The following is a 19,094-nucleotide window of genomic DNA, read 5'->3' as shown; positions in this document are numbered from 1 at the left end:
TCTGTCGGCAACACAACTTGTCCCAGACCCACTTGCTTCTAGTCAGTTCTGTGCCCCCCCCCAGTCACACTCACCCGAAGTCTTTTCCCAGACGGTTCGAGCACATAACCTGTCTTGCTGGTTCCCCTCTGTACCTCTCCTCTCCTCGATGGCTGTCTTGAGGGTACTTGGAATGATAAAAAGGATATGCCCTCGTCTGGTCCTGTCCTAAGGCACTTTATCTGAGGGAAAAGTTTCACCAGGTTTTTGTGGCCCTCATTTTTTTTTTTTTTTTTTTAAATCTCGTCTTTTCCTACTTAGGGCATAGAAGATTTTTCAACCCTGAAAGGCCCTGGATCTCTGGATTCTATTTCCCTTCCTTACTACTTGAACATCACATAATTCTTCCCTGAGCTCATCTCTTCCTCGTAACTCTCCTCCAAATGCAGACAGAAGTAGCGGACAGCAAGGACTAGCTTCTGGCTTTCCAACCTCTTCTCAATGGGTTGGCAGCTTGGAAGGCATGTGGGGTTCCTCTCAAGTTAGAGAACACAATAGGTTTACCAAATTTTGTTAATGTGCAACATAGTGAAGGCCAGTATAGTGCATCTTTAAAACTAAAGTCTGGGCATCTTTAACTGCCTTTTTCTACTTAAGTTGGGAGACACGTTATCTAGTGCAATATCTACAAAAATTTCTGTCTGTGGGACCCTGATGAGAGGGTGGGAGCCAAGAAAAACAGGAGAGTGAGGGTCCCACTCTCAGGGGCCTGGCATCAGAGTCTCTGGCTCGGAGGAGCCAGCACTGGGTCGTCAGCAAAAGCACAGGAGCCAGGGGTGTGCGAGAGGTTGGGCAACTCATCTCTGTACCCGGGAATGGGGTTTGCGTGGCCCTCCCGGCCAGCCACGCCCAGCAAACAGAGCCGGCCTCCAGCTCGGAGGGAAAGGACGGATAGTGACGGGGAGATCCAGAAAGCTTCAGACCTCATCTCTGCTGCAGACGGCAGGCCTAAATCCCTCGACACAGGGCAGTTTGAGCCCCGCCCTCTGACTGCCCCTCAAATCCAAAGTGCCTCTCAACTCCAAACCATCATCGGGAGGTGGCACCGGTCCTGCTAGGAGGGCTCAGGGGGTTAAGCCTAGAGCTGCTGAGGCCATGCCATCATGTCTGCAAGGGTCAGGGCCCAGGGGCCCAGCAGGAAACCAAGGGAGGGTCTCTGCCACGTCGGAACAGCAGTCCTCCACAGACCATGAGATCCAGGAGAAGCCAGTCTCAGGGGAGGGCTGGCGATGGCGTTCCTGTTTGCAGGCGGTGTAGCCAACGCTATCTGCCCACACCCGCCCAAGGCCTGCCTTCAAATGCTTCCCCTCTGTGACTCTGAGCAAGTAGCTTTCTATGTCATCAGGCCTCACTTTTCTCACCTGTGAAAGGGGAATGACAACCCTACTTTATTCCTGTGACCACGGTGCGCCTTCAGCCGGAGTCCTCGTGATGCTCTTAGCAGCGCTGGGCCCGCGTCAGCAAAGAGCACGTTGCTAGGTCGACCTAGCAACACTGTTGCTAAGGTGCCAGGTCCTGGGCTAGGCACCTTCCGTGTGCGACCTCATTTGGTCCTTATGCCCACACATGCGGGGAAGTTCCTTTTCTCTCCCTTTTACTAAAAAAGACACAGAGCGGTGGAGAGGTTCAGTTGGCGCGCGCGCCCGGCTGATGAATGGGCCATCGGGAGTCTTCCTTCGATTTCTCAAGTAGTTGCCCTTACCTGCCCCGCTCTACTTGCCCTCACCATGGGTCCCAGCGCATCGCGGAAGGTGAACACTTCTCTCGATGCTAACTAAATGACCTGAAATCCACTGGCAAATACAATGCTCATCTTAATGTCATCGCTCGCTTTACAACTACGGGCTAGGATGGGTCGTTATGTAAGCTGCGCTCACGGCGCCCTTCTTAGAGAAAACCACCTCGTCCTTGGCAGGAGTATCTGGATTCAGGCAAGACCTGGGACCCAGCAAAAGACCGTGACTCTTCTCCCTGTGATTGTGGGTTACGAGGTGGTAGATTTCTTCTCCGCACGTCTTTCCCTTTCAAGCCTCTTATCTTGGATAGCTTCCACTTCTCTGTAATCCACCTTAAAATGTCAGACTGCTGACAGACCCATGTTCCTTAAAGCTGCAAGAGCACCCCTTGCCTCAGGCCACCTGTCCCAAGGCCACTTTAGCTGACTGGGGAAGATCTGGCCCCTTTCCTCGCTCCCAGAGGGCTCCCTGGGAAACCTGTGTCCCACGGACGGGCCCCGTTTCCTTGACGGCTGCAGGACGGCAGACCCACCCCTCAGACACGGCCCGCTGGGCTAATGGGGGGCTGTCGGCTCAGAAGTCTGACAGACCAGCTGGCCCTTAAGGCTGCCGGACTTCCGCATCGTGAACCCTCCCTCTTCCTCGAGCCACAGCAGCGTGGCGGATGGACTGACAGATAAACGTGAGACTCTCAACTCTGCCAGCAGAATCTCTTTTCCTGGTGATGTTTAAAAATATGAACGAGGTTTGTGACTGTGCCCCTCTGGCTGGAGCGACGAGACAGACCAGATAACCTCCAGCTAAAGCCCAAAGCCAGAACGAGACACCTCTACCAAGACCCCAGCAGATCCCCTCCAAGGCCCAGAGCTCAGACAGAGGGGTGTGGCTGGTGCACTGGGAAGACTGGGAGTGACTGAGACGCGAGACTGGGAAGAGAACAGCCTTCGTGAGCCGGTGGGACGGGTCACGAGGCAGCCTGGGCGGCAGAACTCACTCCGGATGGGGCAGAGCAGGGCCCTGGCTCAGAAGGAGGTCACCGAGCAGGTTAGTGTCAGACTGAGAGAGATGGGGCCGGATCCTGTTCCCCAAAGATCCTTGGGGGGTTGCTGGCCTTTGCTATATGTTTATTAATTTTTTTAAAAAATGCGCTATGGCCGGCCTAGTTTTAGTTAATGCCCAATAAAGGGAAAAACTGTTTACATAGCACCCCTGGGTCTGACGCCGAGCAGCTGAAGTTAGCAAGATCCTCACTTTCCGAGGGGACCCAAGCCAGAAGCCTGGGATGAAAACAATTCTTCAGAAGCATGCCAGTCCCAGGGGACAATGGCAACTGCTGAACATTATGTTAAATGAGACAAAATCAGGATCAGGACACCTCGAACCCCCCCAGGGGGGGAAGGCCCAGGCTGCCCACTAGGCCACTGGGGAGGGCCACAGCAGCATCCGGGATGGATGGGCAAGTCACTGCCCATTTGTATGCACGTCTTACAGTCCAGTGAACCCCACAAACTCTCCGGCTGCTTAACGCCCTCTGCCCAGTGCCTCAAACAAGGCCCCAAGTGACCAGAGTCTGCAGGAAGCCCCCCGGCACGTCCTCTCCAAGGGCCCTGCTTCTGCCTCCCAGCTGTCACTCCCACATCTGCTTCTCACCCCCAGGGCGTTTTTGTCTTCCCTGGCTGGTGAGACACCCCCACGGTTCTCGAGCAGGCTCGGCTTTCCCGCCTGCACAGGTGACATGCCAGGCAACTGGTATTAGGAGATGGCTTTTAAAGTCTCCGGCTGAGGCCTCAACCCAGCGTGGACACCGAATAGCTACTGAGAGCCGAGTGTGCTGGGGGCCGTGTAGGAGCTTTGCAAGTTTTCTCTCTTCTCATCTGAAGCTCACAAACAGCTAAAATGAGGAGAGTCGTCACCCCCGTTTTATGGAGGAGGACGTGGGGGCTCAGGGCAACGCACTCAGCCAGCAGGTGGGCAGCAGAGCCAGGATCTGAACCTGAAACCAGCGCCAACACTGCTTCCTGCATGAGAGCTGCCCTGGGTAGCCACGAGCTTACTTTGGGAAGCATCTAGACCTTCCGGTCCCCTTCATGACACACAGGTTCACTGTCTCAGAATGATTGTGTCTTTGCCCTAACATTGCAAAGCATGAATTCCTACTAAGTTTCCACCAGTAAAGAAGAGTGATCTAGTGGAAAGTTCCTCCACTTTGGCAGCAGAACTAAAGGAAGATTGTCACCTTCTGATGAAAGAGCGACTTGACCTTGGACAAACTGCTCTCTGAGCCCACTTTCTCATCTACAAAATTAGCGTAACACCACTTGTCCATAAGAGTGCTGTGAGGCTCTCACGGGTCCCATAAGTAAAAGCTAGTTCTCTTCTCTTCTCAGCCGGGGACACTGAGGGGCAAGGAGGACCGGGCGGAGGCTCTCCAGGAACCCCTCAGCTCCAGGATGCTGGAGGCAGGCACTGCCTCTCCGCATGCATCTCCTGTGATCACCAACCCAGTGCTTATCCCGCCCCGGCCTGCACCTCGGATGGTCCCCGCCCAGCACGGGGCAGAGGGGGGCAGTGCTGACTGGCTTACAGTTCTGAGAGCAAATCCTTCCAGGGAGACGACTGCTAGACACGCATTAGTCTCCTGGCCCCGGAGCTCAGCACTGCCAACTGATTCAAAGATGTTATTGCTTATGTGTTGTCGATTCGTCAACTACAATCACCGGGAAGACTGTAGAAAGACAGAGAAAGCTTGCCACGGTGCCACACGGGAATCAATCCTGTGGCTGTCACCTTATATAACTCTGGAGACAAGTGACTGTGGATTATATGAGGACAGACAGAACTAAAATAATTGTGTGAGGGCCGGGAACTGTGATTTCTCCTTCATAAAATATTCTTTAATATTTAATTATCTTTCAGTGTACAGAGTGATCGTTTGCGAGACAATCTGATGAGGAGGATGTGGACTCGTCAGCAGCGAGCCCACACATCCCACCTGCCGCCCTCGCTCTGCCCGCCGCGCCTCTGAAAGAGTCAGCTCAGGGGGCTTGGGTCTGCTGCCCCAGGAGGAAGGACCCTACCTGGGGTGGGGAAGGGGGGAGCAGATTTCACTTGAACAAAGCCCTGGGCTGCTCGGGGAAGCTTCCTACCCAGCCCCCGCAGCTGGCTGCGGGTGAGCTACATCGCGTCCCGACACTGCCCTCCTGTGGCAGAGGCCCGACTCCAGAGACTGGAGCCAGAGAAACAGGCCCGAGTGCCGGCAACACCAGCGACTGCTTTTAGGCTTAAAACTAAACCAACAAAGTGTGAGAATGAGTCACACCCAGTATTTACATGTCCTGAGAGATGGGTCCAGCATCTGAAGCAAGACAAACAGTCTGGGTGGGCTGAGTGTCTCAGGAGAAGCAGGAAGTCAAGGCCGGGATCTATCCTAAGTTAGGGTCCACGGACGGAGCCCCCACGGCAGGCGGCGGTACACAGCTCAATGTGGCTTTTCAAAGAGGTATTCCAGATCTGGGGCGCGCAGTCTCTGCTCTTTGTTTTTATTTTTAGCAAAGTCTCTTAGCAGTGCCATGACTTCGTTTTCAAATATTTCTGGGGCTGGTTTTGCTTCTGCAAGAGAAGAATGGGCAGAAAGAATGATGTCAGTTAATCCTCAGGCATAAGGACCCTGACACTTGAAACTCTGGCCTTTGCAAAGAACCAGGAGATACACACACTGTCTCTAGTCTTCCTCTAAATGCACACAGTGGCCTGGAGCGGGAGCGGGTGACCCACGGCTGCCCGCCTGGGTAAACAGCTCTATTGGAACAGCTGCTCCCATCTGTTTACATACTGTCCACGGCTGCTTCTGCACGAGGATGGCAGAGCTGAGTAGCTGCAACAGAGACCATATGGCCACAAGACTGAAATATTTACCGTCTGGCCTTTTATGAACAAGTCGGCTGACCCCCAGGCCGGTCCATACTTGGCAGCACAATTTTGCTCTGCACTCAGTATTTCTGTGTTTTCTGGGTACTGTGTTTCCCCTTCCAGCCTATACGTTTCCCGAGGTGGAAGTCCTCGGTTGTACATGGCAGACTAGGAGCTCCACTAACTTCAGCAAAAAAGAATTCATTAGAAGACCGTCAGAGGCGCACAAAATGGACATGACCCCGGAGAACCAGATGCGGATGGAGAGGCCCTAAGGGCATGGACAGCAAAGCTACGGGAGTGTCCTCTTGGGGATGCGCGAGGGGGCCCCGTATGCCTGCTTAACACCCACCTCTCTCTCCAGCTGGAGGTACTCGCTTAAGATTCCAGTTACAAGCAAAGCCTCCCACCGGGGAAGCTTAGGTAACGTGCTCGAGAATGACCCTCCTACCAAGACTACAATGTTGGGAGAGAGAATTCCTCAAAGCTGAATTCCCCCTCACTCAGCACAGAGCCCAGCATCTAGTGGGCTTGGTGTCGGGTTTTGTTTTGATTTTGTGATCACTGAAGGCCAGGAAGGAGGTTGAGGCATCCCCCTGGAAGAGTGCAAGTTGGAAAGAACACTGGGCTCATCCTAACAAGAAAAACCAGAAAAACTACAAATAGCATGACTTTCTGTGAAGTCATCCGAGAACAGAGGTCACAGGGGAACCAAGTAGAATAAAATCTAAGGGAAGAGAAGCTCCCCACCAAAGGAGAAAGTACACTTGAGCACCTGCCTGCCTGAGACAGGGCCCAGGAAGAACTGCCACCAGATACCACCCGGACAGGTCAGAAGAGTTTGGCTAAAATGTTTAACCAACTGCTACAAGCCAAGTGGGGGCTAGCCACAGACGCCGGGGGAGTACACGCCCTGCAGGCTGTTCTCAGTAAACCTCCAGAGTACGCTCCTGACCAAGACTAGTTCAGAGCAAGAGGCGGGAGAAAGTCTCCCTCGCTGGTGCAAGCTGGGAGCAGCAGAGTGGCCAACATTGGAAAAAAAAGAAAAAAAAAAAGCATAAAGCCCAGCCCAGCCCTTCTCCTCAACGAAATAAAAGCCTTAAGAGCCTGGGTCTAGGTCTGCAAATCCTACTTCCTACTTGTTCAAGGACCCATTTGGGATGGTGAAAAGAGAAAAGGGAAGAAAAGAAAAATCTCATCCCGAGGGACAGGTAGGGCCACAGGGACTGAAGGTGAACCGGATAATGGAGAATGCCCTCCCAACCTTCCTTCCCCCAAGTGGGAAGCAACAGGAATCTCCTGTTGGGGAAAGGCAGGAGCAGTGAGAGATTCCCTTTGAGGCACAGAAATAGGGGGAAGGCTGAAAAGCTGAGGGGAGAACAGGAACACTGAGAAATACCTTCCGGAAACTCAGCCCCTACTCTCCGTGGACGGGAGCAAGAGGCTGGTGGTGCAGTGAAGGGAAGGAGAGCAGTAACAGAATCTAGGGGAGCTTAACTCCTAACTAGACGGACTCGATCCCATCCTAACAACTTACTGGAAGCATGCCCATTTCTAGGCATAAAAACCATTCACTTCACTCTTTACTGTCCTACTTGTAATGTCTAAGACTCAATTAAAGATTATGAGATACGCATGCACACAAAAGAAGAAAAACACAACACCCTGTGAAGAGACAAAGCGATCAACAGAAAAAGCCTTAGGGATGACCCAGATGTCAGAACTGTTACGGAATTTAAAGTAACTAATATGTTAGGGGGTCTGGGTGGCTCAGTCATTTCAAAGCATTTACCTCAGCTCAGGTTGTGATCCTGGAGTCCTGGGATCCAGCCCCACACACTGCTCTCTGCTCAGTGAGGAGTCTGCTTCTCTCTCTGCCCTTCCCCCTGCTCACATGCCCCCCCTATCTGATAGATAAAATCTTTAAAAAATAACTAAAATATTAAAGGCTCTACCAGAAAAAGTAGACAAAATGTAGGAACAAATGAGCAGCTCGACTACAGAGCTGGAAACATAAAAGCCAAATGTAAATGTTAGAACTAAAAACACAGTAGCAAATAAGCAGATTGACCTCAACAAGTTCATCAAGAGACTCAACACTGCAGTGCAGGAAAGAACTGGCGAACTAGAAGACCGATCAGTCTCACCGCTACAAACTCCCCAAACTGATACAGAAAAAGGAAAGAATTAAAGACACAAAACAGAATCTAGAAGCTGGAGGGCACAAGTAAACAGTGTATGGGAGCCTACATGCCTGGAGAACCCAAGCAGGAAAAATACCAAGAGCAAACATCGAGACACATCATATTCAACACATAAAAACCAAAGATGAAATGGTGTAAACATTCAGGAAGAAAAGAGACATTACATGCATGGGAATAAAGAGACACAGGAGAGTTCTTGTCAGAACCTACACATACCAGGAAACAGCTCACGGTAATGCTACAGGAACTGGAAGGTGAAGGTAACTGAAACAGCAAACCCAGACCCAGGACCGCTCCTGACCAGACGGCCTCAACCCCGCACACTAACAGCCAAACAAACAGGCCCCTGTAATGTGCTGAAAGAAAATCCTGTGAACCTGTAATTCCACACCCAGTGAAAATATCTTTCAAAAATGACAAAAACAGAGATAATTCATAAGAGCAGACCTGCACTACAAGAAATATTAAAGGAAGTTCTTCAGGCAGAAGGAATAGGATACCAGAGAGAAACATGGATCTATACAAAAAAATGAAGATCTCCAGCGATGACTAAAATAAAGGTTAATACAAAATATATTTGATAGTTATTTATTGTCGTACATCTATAAAATATACTGTAAAAATTACCATTTATAAAACTATATATATAAAATATAACATTCTCTACCTTATTTTAAACTGCTCTAAAGATAATTGTCTAGGGTGTCTGGGTGGCTCAGTCGGTTAAGTGTCTGCCTTCGGCTCAGGTCACGATCCCAAGGTCCTGGGATCAAGCCCCGAACTGGGCTCTCTGCTCAGCGGAAAGCCTGCTTCCCCCCCTCCCTCTGCCAGCCGCTCTGCCACTTGTACACTACCTCTCTGTCAAATAAATAAATAAAATCTTAAAAAAAAACAAAACACAATTGTCCAAAGTGAAACAAGAGAAATATAGTATAGGCTCACAATGTAAGTAAAAGTAAAAAGTGTAGGGCGCCTGGGTGGCTCAGTGGGTTAAAGCCTCTGCCTTCGGCTCGGGTCACGATCCCAGGCTTCGGGGATCGAGCCCCACATCGGGCTCTCTCCTCAGCAGGGAGCCTGCATCCTCCACTCTCTCTCTCTACCTGCCTCTCTGCCTACTTGTGATCTCTGTCTGTCAAATAAATAAAATCTTAAAACAAACAAACAAACAAACAACAACAACAACAAAAAGTAAAAAGTGTGACAAGGACAAGATGGGAGGGAAGAATTGGGGGTATGTTATTGTAAAGTTCTTCTATCTTCTGTGATACAGTAAATATAACTTGAAGAGAGACTAATTCATTACAGACGTATATGGTAAAGCCTAGGGCAATCACTACAAAAAGTGATACAGGAAGTATAAACAATAAACCAACAATGGAGGTCATATGAAATTTAAAATACTCAATTAAAAAAATGGAAATAGAGGAGAAAAGGAAAAAAGAACAGATGGAAAACACAGGAAACAAAAGGAATGCAGATTTTAATTCAACCACATTGCTCAATTAATAAATGCAGATGGCCAAACATATCAATGGAAAGGTAGAGACTCTAAGACTGAATAAAAGAGACGACATATGCTATCTAGAAGAAGCTTGATCTGAGCATAAAGACAAAGATAGGTCAAAAGCAAAGTAATGGTGTGGAAGGCAGATTTGAAGCTGACCCTCAGTATTTCCCACTCCCCTTGCATACAAGTCCTGTGAACATGACGATGCTGACCGCGATTAGGTTATACGGACGGCACAGCTGACAGCACAAGGAAATTATCCAGGTCGTTCTCACTTCATCACATGTGCCCTTTATTTCATTTGTTTTTTAAGGGGGGAGAGGGAGAGAGAGAGGCTTAAGCAGGCTCCACACCCAGCACGGAGCTCGATCTCACAACCCTGAGATCATGACCTGAGCTGAAATCAAGAGTCAGATGCTTAACTGACAGAGCCACCCAGGCGCCCCACATGTGCTCTTTCAAAGCACTGTTCTCCAGCTGGTGGCAGAAGGAAAGTCAGAGAGATCTGAAGTGTTCAGAGGGATTCCACGTGAGGGAGAATCTCCGTGGCTGAGATGGAAGGAAGCCTGCAGCAAGGACCTGCACGTGGCTTCCCGGAGCTGAAAGAGATCAACAGGGAGCAAGACAATCGTCCTCGAGCCCCTAACCCTAAGCACATGAATTCTAAGAACCTGAATGAGCTTCCGGACAGGAATGCAGAACAGCTGACACCAATTTCAGACTGAGTTCTAGGCCTACGGAACTTCTCACTTACAGAACTATGACTGTATGTGTAAATATGTACGAACCATGCTGTCTAAAATCACTGTTTCTCACAGTTCTTCTAGATTTTATTTACTTATTTGACAAAAAGAGAGAGAACACAAGAAGGGGGAGTGGGAAAGGGAGCCTGATGTGGGACTCGATCCCAGGACCCTGGGATCATGACCTGAGCCGAAGGGAGATGCTTAAGAACTGAGCCACCCAGGTGCCCATTTCTTGTAACTTACTATGTAGCACAGAAAACTAACACAGATGGGAAAAATATATATCATGCAAACACTAATCAAAAGAAAGCTGGCATGCCTCAATTATTATCTGACACTTCAGAACAAAGAATATTATCAGCAGTAAAGAAAGATATTATATATAATGGTCAAGGAATCAATTCGTCAAGAAGATAGAACCCCCCTAAATATGTTTTCACAAAACAGAGCTTCAGACTGGGTGGCTCAGTGGGTCAAAGCCTCTGCCTTCGGCTCAGGTCACGATCCCAGAGTCCTGGGATCGAGCCCCACATCGGGCTCTCTGCTCAGCAGGGAGCCTGCTTCCCCCTCTCTCTCTGCCTGACTCTCTGCTTACTTGTGATCTCTGTCAAATAAATAAATAAATCTTTAAAAAAAAAAACAAAACAGAGCTTCAAAATATATGAAGGAAAAACAGAGAACTGAAAGGAGTAATAAACAAATCTGCAAGATAACTAGAGATTTCAGCACTTTTCTCTTATTAATCAACAAAGTACAGAGGAAACCGGTCAGAACATCGAGAACAGGAAGAACGGCATCAACCAAGCTGCCCGAATTGACACTGACAGCGCACTTCATCTACAGGTGCAGAAGACATGTTATGTTCAAAGAAGTGCACATGAGACATTTATCAAGTGTATGGTCATAGTTCAGGCCATAAAACAAATTTCAAGAAACTTAAAAGAACTGAAACTACACAACCTAAGTTCTGGGGTCCTAATGGAATTAGTAAGTTTCATTCATTTTTTTTTTTTTTTCAAGATTACTTATTTATTTGAGAGAGAGAGAGAGATCGATCAGTAGTGGCCAGAGAGGTGGGCAGAGAGAGAGGCGGAAGCAGGTTCCCTGCTGAGCAAGGAGCCCAATGTGGGGCTCAATCCCAGGACCCTGGGATCATGACCTGAGCCTAAGGCAGAGGCTTAACCCACTGAGCCATCCAAGCACCCCGTAAGTTTCATTCAAAATGAATGAACCTGAATGAGCCTGAGGGGCACCTGGGTGGCTCAGCTGTTTGAGTTCCAGGGTCCTGGAATCAAGCCCTGAGTTGGGCTCTCTGCTCAGCAGGGAATCTGCTTCTCCCTCTCCCTCTCCCTCTGCTGCTCCCCCTGCTTGTGTCCCCTCACTGTCAAATAAATAAATATTAAAGAAAAAAAAGAAAGAAAAGAAAGAAACTTCTAAACCACTCATGGGTCAAAGAGGAAGTCAGAAGGGAAATTAGGAACTGAATGAATGAGAAAAACCCATCCAAATTCGCAACGTGACACTAAAGCAGTGGTTAGAGGAAAATTCATGGCATTAAATGCTTACAGTAGAAAAGGTCTCAAATCAATAAGCTCAACTTTCACCTTACAAAACTAAAAAAATAAGAGCAAACTAAGCCCAACACAAGGAGGAAGAAAGGAAATACACAGCAGACATCAATGAAATTAGAAAAAGAAAAATAGAGCAAAAACAATGTAACCAAAAGCTGGTTCTCTGAAAAATAAATAAAATCGATAAACTGGTATCGAGCCCTGCACTGAGCTCCCTGCTCAGCAGGAAGTCTCCTTCTCCCTCTCCCTCCGTCCCTCTTCCCAGCTCATGTGCTCACTCTCTATCTCAGAAAAATAAAATTTTAAGATATTAAATGTAAAAAAGAGAGTCAAAAATCTAAATAAATGGAGATACAGCATGTGATAGATTAGACAATTCTCAATGCTAGAAGAATTTGATCTGTTGTTCTAACACAACTCCAATCAAAACCCAAGTAGGTTTTTGTTTTTTCTGGGTTTTTTTTTTTGTTTTTTTTTTTTTTGAGAAACTCAAGAGATGATTCTAAAACTATAAAATTCCGAGAAGAAAAACAGCGAAAATCTTTTGTGACTTTGGATAAAACAGAGTCTTAGACACAGTATCAAAAGCACGATCCACTAACATACCAAAGAAAACACTGTACTTCACCAAAATTAAACACTTCTCTGTGAAAAGACAATGTTAAGAAAATGCAAAGACAAACCGTAAGCAAGGAAAAACAAATTTCCAAGACATGTACCTAATAAACAATTTCAATCTGACACAACAAACACTAAAACCTCAATTAGAAAATGCACCAACCGAACTCAAGGTAAAAACAAAGGTGGGGTAAGTCCTGAAGAGACATAAGAGCAAAGATGTAGGAATGGCAAAGAAGCACTTAAAAAAGATCCTCAATATCCTTAATCATCAGGGCCAGGCCAATTCACTACAGTGAAATATCACTGCCTATTTCTTAAAATGGCTAAAAACAAAAACAAAATCCTGCTATCACCAAGTGCTGGTAAGGACGGGGAACTTCACATCTAGTCCCTGACAACGGCGAATTTGTCTTCTGCCCTACAGTTTTGCCCTTTCCCAGAACATCATAAAAATGGCATCATATAGTACATATGGCCAGACTCGGAGTCTGGCCTCTTTCACTTAACAGAGGAGTCAGCGAACTATGGCCTGCTGCCTGTTTTTGTATGGCCTGTGCGCTAAGAATGACTTTTAAATGGTTCAGGAAAAAAGTCAAAAGGGTATCTGGTGACACATGAAAACTATGAAATTTAAAGTTCAATGTCTGTCAATAAAATGTTATTGCAACACTGTAGCAATGGCAGCCTGTGGGCTCCAATGGCAGAAGTGGAAGACTTAAGACAAGAACCGTATGGTCCTGCACGGCCTAAATATTTACTCCCTGTTCCATTATAGAAAAAGTGTGTCTTTACTCTTACCATATGACTCAGTGACCCTTCTCCTGGGTTTTTAACCCAAGAAAAACTGCAACCTACACCCACAAAAAGCTATATGCAAACATTTATAGTGGCTTTACTCATAATCGCCTAAAACTGGAAACACCCTGATGTCCCTCCCCTGGACAACGGATAAACAAACAGTTGGGCAAATTCATATGATGGAATTTTACTCAACAACACTAAGGGAGTGCAGAGTAAATACTTACACTTTGTGGGCTTTCCAATCTCTATATTAAAGTCTCAAGATTGTATTATCACACTTTATGCTCAGAACCTACAGAATGGTTTCTATTTTTTTTTTTTTAAGATTTTATTTATTTATTTGACAGAGAGAGATCACAAGTAGGCAGCAAGGCAGGCAGAGAGAGAGAGAGGAGGAAGCAGGTTCCCTGCTGAGCAGAGAGCCCGATGCGGGACTCGATCCCAGGACCCTGAGATCATGACCTGAGCCGAAAGCAGCGGCTTAACCCACTGAGCCACCCAGGCGCCCCATGGTTTCTATTTATGACTCAAATCTGGGTTGGAAACTTAAAACCAGAAGAGCCGGGAGTGTGAAAGAAAGGGAGGAGATGTCCGCTAATATCCATTCGCCCATTTTTCCTTGATAACAGAACCCCCAATGTAACTGGATGCATGAAACAGACTATATTATTTTTTCATCCTGACCAGAAGTCATCATGTGACTGAACTGTGGGCAATGGAAAACTAGGGAGAGTGTGGAGCATAATCTTCTGAGGACTCATAAAAAATAAGGCGTGAGCTTCTACACACTTTCTCCTGGCTGAAACATAAGCCATGACAGCCAGAGCCGCAGCAACCACCTTCAACCATGAGGTAGACAGCACATGACAGCCACCTGGGGGATCTGCACCGCATGACTTCTGAATGGAATGCCTACCTCTGTATCGTTCCAATTTTAGTATATGTGCTGCCGAAGCGAGCACGAATGCCTACCTCTGGACTGCTGTTATGAGAGAGAAATTCAGTCCTGATTTATTTAAGCTATTATTGGTTTGTTTTTTTCTGACAGCCAAAGCTAATCCTAACTATAAACAGTAAGAACTGTTCTTCCCAAAGGTAGTGCTGTTTTTAGACTATCAAGGAACACTTGCTACACAGCCTTTAGAGCTATCGGGTTCCACACCATTCCCCCTTCCCAGCCTAGTTTTTCTGTAACTCTGCCTTTCCACACCATTCCACTAAACTCCCTTTTTGCTTATGTCAGACGGGTTTCCGTTGCTTGCAAACAAAGAACTTTAATAAAACCATTTTGCACGCTTTGAAAAATTTGGAAAATGCTGGAAAATACAGAGTGTTGACTGCATGAACAAAAGAAAAAAATTGCCGAGGACACAAAATTCCAGACTCAAATCAGCGTGAATCATCCTACTTTTCACATCATGCCCAGTACCTGTGGCCCAGTAGTAAATATCCCAGTCATTACTGGGCTCATTAATCAGACGATCATAGAGGTTCAGCTGTTTCTCAGTCATGTGGTGCAGATATTCTTTAGCAAAGAGGCTAAAACGAGAAAGAGAGAAAACAAAGATGAAAAAGCCATCTCCAGTAAAAAAGAAAGTGACACCAAGTCTCATATTTCCCTACCTAAGCAGAATACAGTTTTCCAACATTCCCCTTTTTCTGCTCTCATAGAGCAGCCGGGCTCTTTTGGTTTCTATGGACTCATCAGTTCGCTCCTGCCACGGAGGCAAAGGGATTTCAATCATGTCTTTTTGGGAATCTGTTGGGCTGTCACCTCTGTAGCAACGGCTGAATGATGGTGCACTGAGCAAAGGAGACACTAGATGGCGCCTTGACAGAGCAAGCATCTGAAATAAACCACAAACACCTTTATAGGACTAACATCACTGGCATTCACTCAACACTTACTAGGTGCTAAATGCATTCAATCTCATTTAGTTCTTACGAAATTATGTTGATACTGTCCCCACTTTATTACACAGGAAGCTGAGTCTCAGGAGGTTAAATAACTTACCAAGTTCACCCAGATCGTAAATGCAGTTAGGACTGGAACCCAGCCCTAACTGCAAATGTATTCTTAACTTAATACCCTTCCAGAAATTCTCCAGCAGAAATATTTTCTCCTTCCTTTATATTCCCTTAAGATTCTTTTTTTTTTTAAGATTTTATTTATTTATTTGATAGACAAAGATCACAAGTAGGCAGAGAGGCAGGCAGAGAGAGAGGAGAAAGCAGGCTCCCTGCCAAGCAGAAAGCCCGATGTGGGGCTCAATCCCAGGACCCTGGGACCATGACCTGAGCTGAAGGCAGAGGCTTTAACTCACTGAGCCACCCAGGCGCCCCTCCCTTAAGATTCTTATGGAATGGTATATATTAGTCATTTGCTTGTGTTGCATTCTGAGCATACAGTGATGGCATGGTTCCTAATCCTCCACAGGCTCCCAATTTGGAGAAGGGCAAAACCTATCAAAATGCAATGAGAAGGTAGTGACACCAGCAAGATGACTGAACAGGAAGCCTCACACTCTCCTTTCCTCACAGAGACACCAACTGAACAATACATGGACCAACTCCCTTTATGAGAAGTCCAGAAACCAGGTAAGAGATTCCGGAAAAAAAGAAGCCAGCAAATCCTTCCAACTGGGAATTCACATGCATAAGCCTAGAGAAGACCTATCCATGCAAGAAGTCTGATAGGCTCCTGAAATCTCTAACCAAGCTGACTGGAGAAGGTCTTTTCTTCCACAAAGCCAGTCCACAAAGACTTAGGAGAGGGAACTTTTTTCAGAAGTGTGGATCTGACAGAGAGTTGCAAGGGACATGAAGAAACAGGAATACGTGGCCCAGTCAAGGGAAGAAAATAAATTTCTAGAAGCTGGCCCTAAAAAACAGAGGCAAAGGAATTACCTGACAAAGTATTCAAAACAACAGTCATCAAAATGTTCGGTGAGCTAAAAAATAAATAAATAAATAAATAAATAAAAAGCATGAACAGAATATCAACAGGAAGAAATATTAAAAAGAATTGAACAAATTTTGGAACTGAATAGAATAACCAAATGAAAAAAATTCACTATGGGGCTTAACCGGCAGACTTGATCAAGCAGAAGAAATAATCAGTGAACTCAAAGACAGGTCATTTGAAATTTCCCAATCAGAGGAAGAAAAAGAAAGAGAAAAAGATTGAAATGTGCCCAAGGGACTTATGACATCATCAAGAAAACCAATATAAATATTATAGGTAAAGATAAATATGTGACAAATATAGGCTATTATAATAGTGGTATGTAAATCACTTTTAATTCTGGTATAGAAGTTGAAATAGAAAAACATAAGCTAATGGATATACAACACAAAAATATGTAATTGTAGGGGTGCCTGGATGGTGCAGTTGGGTAAGCGACTGACTCTTGATTTCTGCTTGGGTCTTGATCTCAGGGTCCTGAATTCCAACCCTGTGGTGGGGCATGCAGAGCCCGCTTGGGACCCTCTCCCTCTGCCCCTTCCTTTCCACCCACCCCACCTCTGTACACATGTGCATTCTCTAGCAAATAAATAAATCTTTTAAAAATAAATAAATAAATAAATAAATAGAATAAATCTTTTAAAAATTATATATATATATAGAGGCACCTAGTGGCTCCGTGGGTTAAGCCTCTGCCTTCCATTCAGGTCATGATCTCAGGGTCCTGGGATCGAGCCCTGCATCCGGCTTTCTGCACAGCCTGCCTCTCTGCCTCCTTGTACACACTCTCTCTGTCAAATAAATAAAATCTTTAAAAAAAAATACATATGTAATTATGACATCAATAATGTAAACAGGGTGAAGTACAAGGGTAGGTTTTTTGGTATGTAATTGAAGTTAAATTATTATCAGCTTAAAATAGATTATTATATTTTATGTAGGCTCCATGGTAACCAAGAATAAACATTTGTAGAAGATACATAATAGAAAATGAGAAAGGGGTCAGGGCGCCTGTGTGCCTCAGTGGGTTAAAGCCTCTGCCTTCAGCTCAGGTCATGGTCCCAGGGTCCCGAGATCGAGCCCCACATTGGGCTCTCTGCTTAGCGGGGAGCCTGCTTCCCTTCCTCTCTCTCTGCCTGCCTCTCTGCCTGCTTGTGATCTCTGTCTGTCAAATAAATAAATAAAATCTTAAAAAAAAAAAAGAAAGAAAGAAAATGTGAAAGGGGCTAAAGGTTGTCTCCATGGGGGCGGAGGGAGACAATGAAACATAAACGGTAACAGGAAGTGAGAAAAAAAGGGACACAAGAGCTATATGACGGATAGAAAACGAACAAAATGGCAATAAGTTCTCCATCAGTAATTATTTCACACACGAAATAAACTCCAACCAAAACACTAGAGTGGCTAAATGGATTAAAAAACAGGATCCAACTATATGATGTTACTACAGACTTCTTTTAGATGGAAGAACACACAAGTTGAAAGCAAAAGGATGAAAAAGATATCCCATACAAATGGTAACCAAAGAGCAAAAATGGCCCTCCTTATGTCAATCAAAACAGGCTTTAAGGGGCGCCTGGGTGGCTTAGAGGGTTGAAGCCTCTGCCTTTGGCTCAGGTGGTGATCCCGGGGTCCTGGGATCAGGCCCCACATCGGGCTCTCTGCTTGGCAGGGAGCGTACTTCCCCCCCTCTCTGCCTGCCTCTCTGTCTGGTTGTGATCTCTCTCTGTTAAATAAATAAATAAAATCTTTAAAAAACAACAACAACAAAAACACCCTTTAAGTCAAAAACTACCAGGAGAGATATGGGACATTAACATATAATGATAAGAGTAGGGGGTAACAGAGTAAATGCACCAGGAATATAAATCAATTATAAATATATATGCAACCAACATCAGAGCACTCAAACATATGAAACAAACTGACAGAACTGAAAGGGGAGATAAACAGCAACACAATAAAAAAAGATTTCAATATTCCACATTCAGTAATGGGTAGAGCATCTAGACGGAATATCAATAAAGAGAAGACCTGAATAACAATATAGATTAAATGGACCAAAACGGACATGTACAGAACATTTCACCCAACAGCTGCAGAATACATTATTTTCAAGCACCCTTGAGTGGGAATACTCTCCAAGATAGATCACCTTATCTATCTATCTAGGGTTGCAAAACAAGCCTTACTAAATTTAAAAAGATTAAAATGATACAAATGATCACACTGACATGAAACTTGAAATCAACATCAGAAGGAAAATTGCAAAATTCACAAATATGTGAATATTAAACAACACACTCTAGCTCATGAATAACCAATAGTTCAAATGGGTCAAAGAAAAAATCGAAAGGGGGAACTCGAAAAGAGGAACTCGTACTCGAAAATATCTTGAAACGAAAACGCAACGCACACAAAAGTTATGAGAAGCAGCCAAAGAGTAGTACTAAGAGGTTACAACGTGAAAAGTCTACAATAAAAAAAATTATCTTAACCTGTGAAATATCTCTAACAGGTATTAGACAAAAGAACAGCCTGAAGAACACCGAGAGGTGGTGCAGCCAGTTCCACCTGGGGAACAGGTGAAATCTGAACTGGGTCTCGCACGAGACAGGCACACAGTGAGCTAAGAAAAGGATGGATGTGACCTGAATCTCCTGTTGCAAGGCGGATCTCTCCTTGGTTCTGCCCTTGCCCTGGGCTAGCAGGCAGCTGGATGCTCCTCGCAGTCTTCATGACTGCGCTGGTGGACGAGACATAGTCCCCACTGTAGCACCCGGGACCCTAAAATCTCTACGCTCCTTACCCGTGGCAGAACCTGGAAAATGCAGGCCACAGCCATCCTTCCCGACCCACACCGGAAGCCTACGGTCAGGTCACTTCCGGGAATTTCCGGACGCTTGAAGTGCGGACTTCGGCGCTGAAGGGCCTGAGCCGGAAGATGCGTCCCTGCGTCTTGCGGAAGTGGCTGTGCGTGTGACGCCAGCGGCGG

General features: G+C 46.1%; 1 protein-coding gene across 1 annotated transcript; it reads right to left on the bottom strand.

The window, feature by feature from the left end:
* Nucleotides 1-4,647: 4,647 nt before the first annotated feature.
* SDHAF2 (succinate dehydrogenase complex assembly factor 2) lies at nucleotides 4,648-19,025 on the bottom strand. The gene is made up of 4 exons (XM_044259423.1): nucleotides 18,909-19,025; nucleotides 14,758-14,981; nucleotides 14,564-14,673; nucleotides 4,648-5,384 (listed from the first exon to the last, which is right to left on the bottom strand). Exons 1-4 carry the CDS (start codon nucleotides 18,942-18,944, stop codon nucleotides 5,254-5,256), a joined length of 501 nt encoding a protein of 166 aa, XP_044115358.1. The 5' UTR covers nucleotides 18,945-19,025; the 3' UTR covers nucleotides 4,648-5,253.
* Nucleotides 19,026-19,094: the final 69 nt, after the last annotated feature.

The sequence above is a fragment of the Neovison vison genome, chromosome 7 (genome assembly GCF_020171115.1).
Source record: "Neovison vison isolate M4711 chromosome 7, ASM_NN_V1, whole genome shotgun sequence".
NCBI classification, from domain to species: domain Eukaryota; kingdom Metazoa; phylum Chordata; class Mammalia; order Carnivora; family Mustelidae; genus Neogale; species Neogale vison.
The sequence above is the reverse complement of the archived record's forward strand: the minus strand, read 5'-3'. Positions and strand labels throughout refer to the sequence as shown.

What these genes read in the sequence shown, in the direction of transcription:
- SDHAF2 (XM_044259423.1), bottom strand. Translation starts at nt 18,944, where the DNA reads ATGGCTGTGGCCTGCATTTTCCAGGTTCTGCCACGG. An exon ending in TTTTCCAGGTTCTGCCACGG is followed by an intron (nt 14,982 to 18,908) that starts GTAAGGAGCGTA and finishes GGTTTATTTCAG; the next exon opens with ATGCTTGCTCTGTCAAGGCG. An exon ending in GAAAACTGTATTCTGCTTAG is followed by an intron (nt 14,674 to 14,757) that starts GTAGGGAAATAT and finishes TTCTCGTTTTAG; the next exon opens with CCTCTTTGCTAAAGAATATC.